General features: G+C 53.7%; 1 protein-coding gene across 2 annotated transcripts in view; it reads left to right on the plus strand.

Annotated features, from left to right (window-relative positions):
• The window catches only part of CARS (cysteinyl-tRNA synthetase), a 58625-nt gene that overhangs the window by 3450 nt on the left and 46211 nt on the right, over positions 1 to 8964 (plus strand). Inside the window, exon 2 of one of the 2 annotated variants that reach the window (XM_003798364.3) lies at positions 5345 to 5593. The exons of the other annotated variant lie outside the window; for it this stretch is intronic. Coding sequence (XP_003798412.1) covers positions 5345 to 5593 — 249 coding nt within the window. The remainder of the gene's footprint in view (positions 1 to 5344; positions 5594 to 8964) is intronic. 2 annotated transcript variants of the gene reach the window in all.

Genomic DNA, 8964 nt, shown 5'->3' on the forward strand with positions numbered 1-8964 from the left:
GGTGTACGTGGCTGGCGCCTTAGCCGGTTGAGCTATAGGCGCCGAGCCTAGGTATTTACTTTTTAAGAAGCTTGGCTGGGTGCAGTGGCTCTTAAAAAAGGAAATCCCAGCACTTTGGAAGCCAAGGTGGGAGGATCACTTAAGGTCAGGCATTTGAGATCAGCATGGGCAACATAGTGAGACCCTGTCTCTACCAAACTCTTAAAAATTAGCTGGGCCTGGTGGTATGCACCTGGAACCCGAGCTGCTCAGTAGGCAGGGACCTTACGGTGGAAATAAGCCATTTTTAGTGGCAATCATGGTGGTTGATAGTAACATCTGATCACATTCAGGAGTTTCAGTTTGTGAGGGACACTGGATACTCCCAGTAATCATCACTTCTTTCCAGCCATCCTGGGGGTGAGAGGGGGCACCTCTGGGGATGAGTGATGGCTGGACTTCAGTTTGGAGGGAGGCGGGCACTCTCTGTGGGCTTGGACTCTGGTGGATAGGCAGTGTAACCTCCAGATGGTGAAAGGGTTGCACATGCCTCTCTCCTCACAAGGTTTTGTGTTGGGGATGTTTTTCACTGCCCTTTCTGAGGGCTACTTGGGCTGGGGGTGAGGAGCTTGGGTGGAAGGCAGTGGTCCCAGGGGAGTAGGGAGAGCCTTTGCAGAAAGGGAGCTGTCTGCAGGACAGGTGTTGTTGGGATACCTGCAAGATGAGGACCCCTGTGGGACCTTAGGAGCAGGGTCAGTGGACAGGTTGGTTAGGGAGGGTTGCAGACCCCTGCCAAGCTAAGGAGCTTATTGGGAGCACCTTGTGTTTTGTGGTGAAGGGGTCTGCATTTTGGTGAGCCACCTACCCCTCCCGGGGATTTTTGCCACATGGAACTCTGAAAGCCTTGAGTCAACACCACAGTCTCCTGGAGGCAGGTTCAAACCCCACATTCTGGGCCCACCCCCAAAGAGTCTGATTTGGGGGTCTCAGATGGGCCCAGGAAGGTGGCTTCTGAGGAGCTCCCAGGTGCTGCTGGTGCACCTGACCACGGCCAGCTTCACATGGTGCTGGTTCCTCAGGGAAGCAGAAGCAGAAGAGGAATGGGTGGCCAGAGACGTTGGCAGGCTAATGGGAGGGGACCAGAGACGGGCATGTGGCTCTTTGGGGTCTGGGTTTGGTCTCATATCTGTGCCAAGCCATTGCCTTGCATCTCATTTCGTTAGATACTTTGTAAAGACAGGCTTCGTAGGCCACTGTCCACCTCTGGACATTGCCGCAATCAGAGGGTGTCTGTCCTTTGGTGCATTGGACTGAGCTGTGAAGTCGCCGGGCAGTGGAGGCAGAGCAGGAGTGTTGGTGGGGTGTGCAGACCCCAGCGTGAGGGCAGCCTTGATGAGCAGGTCCTGGGAGGTCATCTGCCTGCTGGGCAGTGTTCTTGTCTACACTCAGTGTCAGACCAATAGGCCACAGTCTGGCTCAAACTCGTGACTCCTGGCAAGCTGACCTGTTTTTGTTTCCTCAAGACACATCAGTGCACCTGCTGCAATTACCCCCAATGACTGTGTGTCTCAGGGAGGCCTGTCGCCCACCTGTGCTTCTCTGAACACCAGCACCTTCTGGTCCTCAGAGGATTCTTCCCAGGCGTGGGCTTTGTTCCTTCCCAGGCTCAGGGCTGCTCTGTCAATATGTTTTACAAAAGCACCTGCGATCCCTGTGTAAACCCCTGCAGGGGACCTCTGGGCTTTAACTTGGGGCTGTTATAATAATACTAATGATATAGGAACGATTATGATAATGATGACAAGCTGGGCCCTGGCTCTGTGCCAGGTAGCTTTTAAACATTTTTATGAGTGTAATTGCACTTAATGGTCCACAGCTTTACAAGGCGGATGTTGTGATGAGTGTATTTTACACAGGAAAGGAGGAAAAGCAGATGTGAGTGCCAGTGCTCTGCCTGCCAGCCCTTCAGAGAGCACTTCTTGTAGTGTCTTAAGTTCTCCAACTCCTTTAGCTAGGACCTTAAAGATGTTGCAGTAATTAGAGCAGTGTCTGCTTTTCTCATTTTAAAAATAGCATATGCTTATTGCAGAGGATGTGAGCAATGAAGAAAAAGAGGGAAACAAAGTCACACCTGTAACATCCCTCATCCAAGATTGCCACTGTCAGTGTTTGGCTGCATCCCTAGCGGTCTCCTGTGTGCATCAGGATTGCTCTCAGTGAAAGGGGTGCGTCTGTCTGCTTGCTGACGTGACAGAATGAGGAGCAGTGGGATTTGTCTGGAAGCTGAGGTGACTTCGCTGTTTATCAGAGTGGTCTGTTCTCTGCCCCTCTTGCTGCCACGGAGCCCATCCTGGCATAAGCAATTGCAGGAAAGCAAAGCTGGAGAGGGAGCCTGGAGGGTCCGTGTGGAAGAACAGCCTCCAGATGACAGCTTGACCCACAAGGGCATGTGGCTCACTGTCTGACTCTGCCCACAGCTGTGGCAAGTTCTCTAATATACCTTTAGTGGTGCTCATTTTCTTTATCATAAAATAGGACAGCTGCTGGCAGCCACCTATAGGCTGCTGAGCTCCTGGAGGAAAATATCTAGGCAAAGTAGAAGTTTTCTGGAAGGAAGTTGCTCTTGGGAAGAGTTTTTGAAGAAGTCTGTCTGATATTTAGCTTTCCTGGGCCTGGCTTAGTGGTGCTCAGACCTGTTGTGGCTCGGCAGCCTGCCTACCATTTCTTCCTCCTCACAAAGGAAAGCCTTGCACGACCAAAGCCAGGCACTGTAACCACTGGGGCTGTTCCTTGTGATCCTCCTGCGTGGGGAAGGAAGGAGAGCTGGGAGCGCAGACACCCAGGGGGCCCCGAGACCCCCTCACCTTTGCAGGGGCAGAATCTGCCTTTGTTCCTCTTTGCTTAATTTGATGGTTGCAAGGACTGAGGGGAGAGTGCCTTGTGCTGGTGTCTCTGGCATCTCTGGGCATGGATCAGGGCTCCAGCCCAGCAAGTCCTTGAGGGTGAAAGCATTAGAGGATGTGATGGCTTCAGCCCTGGTTCCAGAGTTCATGGCATCCTTCCAAGACATCTGAGGCCCAAAATGATGATAGGTAGATGTCAGCCCTGTCCCCAATCTGCTGTTCACTCATCCACTCAGCGACTTGACTGAGTGGTCAGACTATTTCAGGCTCAGCGTGGAGGCTGAGGCTAGAGCAGTGAGTAAAGTGGGCAGGGTGGTGGGGCAGACAAAGGACAGAAATTAGGAAGTGAGCACTGGAGAGCAGCAGGGGCACTGGGAGCACACGGGCAGAGTGGGGGATCCAGCCTCAGAACAGCCATGAAGGAGTGAGGAGCTTGGAGAGCAGCAGGGGCACTGGGAGCACACGGGCGGACTGGGGGATCCAGCCTCAGAACAGCCATGAAGGAGTGAGGAGCTTGGTAGGGTCTGGAGAGCATCCCTTTTCCCCCAGAAAAGGAGCAGTGGGAGGGATGTTTACTAGGGTGGGGTGAGCCAGGTGGGGCTGGCTGGCCTGAGGCCGGCAGGAGGACCATCCTGTCCTAGTGAGGAGGGGACCTAGAGGATAGTGATCGGAACCTGCACCTCTCAGCAGGGCCCAGAGAGCCAGCTGGAGTGGGAACAGGTTGGGCCAGGCTGGGTGGTAGCAGCAGTGTCTGCTTTGCAGGAATTCAGGAGAGGGGGGAGCTGAGCTGGGAAAAGTGCCTGATCTTCAGCCCCCATGTAGAAAGTGATCATAGCGGACACTCAGAGCAGTGAGACAGACCCCACTTAGTAACTGCTGACAGCGGGAAAGGTCTGAGCTCTGTCCTGCTTCCACAAGTAATGCTGGGATTTGAAGAGAGAAAGGGAGGAGGTGTGGATGGCTGAGGCAGCTGGGGGTGATGACAGGGGAGTGTGAGCACATCTGTGAGCTCTCCTCAGCAAATGCACCGAGGAAGGGCGGGGGCCAGTGGGCTGCTCGTGACAGCCTGGAGCCAGCTAAGGCGGGCTGGGATCCTCCCAGCCCTGTAAGATCCTCCCAGCCCTGTAGGTTCCTCTCAGCCCTGTAGGATCCTCTCAGCCCTGTAGCCCTGAGCTGCTGGAAGCTATGATGGACTCTGGGTGTCTTTCCACGCTAGGGCCTGTACCAGACTCCACCAAGCTCCTCATTCTTTTTTTTTTTTTTTGAGACAGAGCCTCAAGCTGTCCCCCTGGGTAGAGTGCTGTGGCTTTACAGCTCACAGCAACCTCCAACTCCTGGGCTCAAGCGAGTCTCCTGCCTCTGCCTCCCAAGTAGCTGGGACCACAGGTGCCCGCCACAACGCCTGGCCATTTTTTGGTTGCAGCCGTCATTGTTGTTTGGCGGGCCTAGGCTGGACTCGAACCCGCCACCTTAGGTGTAACATGTGGCTGGCGCCTTAGCCAGTTGAGCCACAGGCGCTGAACCCAAGCTCCTCATTCTTTTGTGGTGTCTGTTGTCATGTGCAAGAGTCCCATGGTTCTCCCCTACCCTCACCCTCTAGTGTCCAGAGGGAGAGGGACATGGAGTTGGTTTGGTTTTTGTCTTTTTTTTTTTTTTTTTTTTTTGAGACAGATTCTCACTTGTCACCCTGGGTAGAGTGCCGTGGCATCACAGGTTACAGCAACCTCAAACTCTTGGGCATAAACCAATTCTATTGCCTCAGCCTCCTAGGTAGCTGGGACTACAGCCGCCTGCCTCAGGGCCCGGCCATTTTTTTGGTTGTAGTTGTCACTGTTGTGTTTAGCAGGCCTGAACCCGCCAGCTCCAGTGTATGTGGTCAGCGCCCTAACCACTGAGCTATGGGTGCAAGTCTTTTGTTGTGAGATTTTTAAATTAAAGTAAAATTCATACAGCAATTATTACCTGGCCAATATGGCAGGGATACCATGATGGGGAAAGTGGTTTTCCCAGAGCCGGGCTCATGTGCTCACTGCATTCCAAGGTGTGAGCACCTGTTACGTCCCCAAGTGTGGGAAACCAGGCTGTGTAATTTGTGATAGTGGTGGTGGGGCTGCATTTGTGACATTCCTTTTTTAAAGTCATATAACATGCAACTAACAGTTTTAAAGTGCATATTCCAGTGGCATTTAGAGCATTCAAGCTGGTGTCAAGCATCACTTCTGCCCAGTTCCAGGACATCTCCATTCCCCCTAAGGAAACCTGTACCCACGAAGTACTCAGTCCCCAGTCCCCTGACAACCACCCGCCCTCAAGCCAGTGTGTGGATTTGCCTATTTTGGATGTTTTGACACCATTTTCCTTTGTTCTGTGCCCTCCTGCACCCTGTGTCTCTCTGACTTCTGCCTGGTGGCCCCTGGGCTGCCCCCATCGCCTGCCTGATGCCCTGTGCTCTGTCTTTGCAGCTCCTGACTACAGGTCCATTCTGAGCATTAGTGATGCGGCAGCCAGGGTCCAAGCCCTGAACGAGCACCTCAGCACCCGTAGCTATGTCCAGGGGTACTCACTGTCCCAGGCAGACGTGGACGTGTTCAGGCAGCTCTCAGCCCCGCCCGTTGACCCCCGGCTCTTCCACGTGGCTCGGTGGTTCAGGCACATAGAAGCTGTCCTGGGCAACCCCTGTGACAAAGGCGGGCCTTACAGGCTCCAAGCAAGTGAGTAACAGTGGGTTCCCAGCCATTAGAATGCCCCCAAGGGCAGGGCTTTCTCCATCACCCCCTTGGGCCTGTGGCACTGCTTAGCAGCAGACACCCCAAAGGTGTCTAGAGCAAGTGGCCTGCAGGAAAGTTCTACTGCTGGGGGGTTAGGGGAAAATCCCCCTATGGAGTTGGTTCTTTAGGAACAAGATGTTCTTGTTACTGTAGCAGAGTCTCCCTGGGTCTGCAGTCCCCACCCCCTCAGGTGGACTGGTATGGGTCAGTGGCCTGTTAGGAACCAGGCACAGCAGGAGATGATCAGTTGGAGCTGGATCCGTGTTCATAGCCACTCCCCACCACCCCGTCTGCTGCCTGAGCTCCACTCCTATCAGACAGGCATTAGATTGTCATGGGAGTGGGACCCTGCTGTAAACTGAACATGGCGGGGTCTAGGCTGTACTCCATGTGAGAATCTAACAGCTGAGGATCTGAGTTGGAGCTGAGGCGATGATGGTAGCACTGGGGAACAACTGCAAACACAGGTTATGGTTAGCAGAGGGGCTGACTGCACAGACAGCGGAACACACCACCTGCTTGCAGACTCACATCAAAACCAGCATTTCCCTTGCCCCACCCTCTGGTGCATAGAAAGATTGTCTTCCATGAAACCAGTCCCTGGGACCAAAAAGATTGGAGTCCAGTTGCAAAGTTGCCAAGACTGAGAGCTGATTGAGGCTACAGGCCCAGTCCTTGTGATTTTCAGCCAAAGCCTTGCCTAGCTCTGATTTGACTTGGTTATTTTTCTTTCTTTATTCTACAAGATTAGAATGTGCTTGTGCTCTAGTTTTACAGTTGTTAAATCTGAAAGTATTGTCTTCTTTGAGATGAAATCCATCTTGCAAATTCAGCTCCTGCCTGTCCGTATCTGCAGAGATACTTCTGGAGGGGTCTGGGGGCTTGGGTGGTTTGTTGCTCCTTTGTGGTGGATCCAGGTGTGCTTTATTCTGTCCCCACCAGGTGCTGGGAGTGTCTGGATGGTGGCACTCCCATTTCCATGCACAGAGGTCCTCCCTGTGCCGGGCATCCTCCTGTGGGGCTTCTCCAGATTGCTTTGGGGCAGAGGATTTGGAAGGAACTATCCTGCCTCTGGGGCAGGTCAGGCCTCTGCTAGGTACAGTGGTTCATTGCAGTGGGGGCAGGGACAGGGTACCTCCAGAGGAGGGCATGTTCAGTGTTTCCGGATGTCCCTGCAGCACACAGCCCTTCCCCAGCCACGAGTGCAGATCCTGTCCTCCCCTGTGCAGCTGTCCCTGCCAGTGAGTCCAGGGTGGTCACCCAGGTAACAACTCTGCTGTTAGGTGCCTCCTCTCCAGGGCTCAGGTGTCAGGTTGTCCCTCTGCTATGCCCACTCTGAAACTTAGCCAGTGGGGGTAGGGATGGGTGAGGGTTGAGTGGGCATGGTACCACAGCCTCAGCAGTGGTCTGTCCAGTCCTTCATCGTGGGGATATGTGGGGACACACACCACCATCCACACTAAGATAAAGGAAGGTTTTTGCCCCTGCAACCACCTTTGAGCCCACAGAGAGGAAAGCTGCTCAAGGTGGAGAGCCAGGGGCGTGGACAGCACTGATAGGATTGACCTGTTGCTTCTAGGTTCCAAGTCCCCTGATCACCCAGAGTGCCTAAAAGGCCACTAGGGACCACGTATGCCAGTGCCAGGCCAGTGCACAGTGAGTCAGGACTGGAGGTGAAGGAGGGGGCTGCCACTCATCACCCAGAGGCCTTGAGCAGGTCCCAGACTCCTCAGAGTTCAGATCTTTGCCTGCATTCCTGGGATGACAGTAGCTGTGTCTGTCTGCCTCCACATAGCTGTGATGATCAGAGCTGCTGCTGGGTGGGTGCGTGTCCCCTGCCCCCACCTACTTCTCATGCAGTGGGACTCACACACTTCCCCTCACTCGCCCTTCCACCTCTGCTTGTCATTCCATCAGCATCAGATGTGTCTGTGTCTAGCCCTTGGTGTATTGCCTGTCACCTCCTGTATCCCTTGGGTCCTCTCTGAGACAGTGGGCTTCTGTAGCCTGAGGGAGCAGCTCAGACAAGTGGATGGGCAGGGCTCTGCTCAACCTTCAGAGCTGTTTTTGTGCAGCTACACTTCTCCAGGGTGGACTGGCTCCCACCCCCTGGCCACTCTGTCTTTCTCTACGCCGTCTTGCCTGCCCTGTCTCCAAGGTTCAGCACAGAGGTCCACTGGGTCACAGGGCCTTGAACTTACTTAGTGGGGCTCCTTATCCCAAGCAGGGGTCCAGCCTGTTCAGCCCCTAGGAAAGAGCATCAGGTGGACTTCACCGGGGAAAGTGGGTCTGCCGGCTGCTGATCGGGTTTTAGGAATTCTTTAGGAGTTCTGCACTGTTCTCTCCTCTCAGGCACACCCCTGACCTTGGCTCCCCCATGAAGTGTCTTTCTTGGTGAGCCCCTCGTGGAGTGCTTGTGCCGCCTGGTCTCTCTCCTTCCACCCTTCTGTCTTCAGTCTCCTCAGATCCCCGTTTTAAGGTGTATCGCTCATGAGTGATGCATAATTATTCTGTTCTTGGTTCTCTTGGGTCGGGGATTTGGATTCTCTGTGATATCCCTGCTCCCAGCACAGTGCCTGGCCCAAAGCAGGACCAGATGTGGATCTATGTGTTTGTTCAGAAGAAATCAAAGCAGAGACCTGGGGCGGTACAGGGTGCCAGCTGCTCTTCTTGAGGCCTATGTGAGGCATGATGGGGACCCCAGTTAGAATTGCTGGGCTGTAGGGTGTTACACAGGACAGAAAAAGGGAACCCAGTTAACACAGGGGAGGGGAAGTCAGTTGTGAAAAATAAGGGCCCTGTGCGAGTCTGAATTTGCATAAGTCACATTTCCTCAGAACCCACCACCATCTGCAGGCTAGGAGTGACCTCCATGGGAGCTAGAAAGCCAACATGTGGACCTGGCAAGATGAGTACTGTGATTGCATGGCTCCCCGGGCTGCAGCTATGGACAGTGTCCCCAAGCATCTGAGATGTAGGAGCTCCAGGGGGCTTCCTGAGGGAGGTCGAACACTGTCACTTCATTAAATGAAATTTTCCTTCAGGCTCATGTGATGCATCCAGAAGGAACTGGGGTGGTGACCGTGCCTGTGAGCCCAGCACTTTGGGAGGTCGAGGCGGGAAGATCTGCTTAAGCTTAGGGTTTGGAAACCAACCTGTAGCGAGGCCTTGTCTCTACAAAAAGAAATTTAAGAAAATAACTGGGCATGGTGGCACACACCTGTAGCCCCAGCTACTCAGAAGGTGGAGGTAGGAGGATCATTTGAGCCCAGGGGTTCAGGGCTGCAGTGAGTTTTTTTTTTTTTTTTTTTTTT

This window comes from Otolemur garnettii, unplaced genomic scaffold (genome assembly GCF_000181295.1).
Source record: "Otolemur garnettii isolate 467f Iridium unplaced genomic scaffold, OtoGar3 scaffold00134, whole genome shotgun sequence".
NCBI classification, from domain to species: domain Eukaryota; kingdom Metazoa; phylum Chordata; class Mammalia; order Primates; family Galagidae; genus Otolemur; species Otolemur garnettii.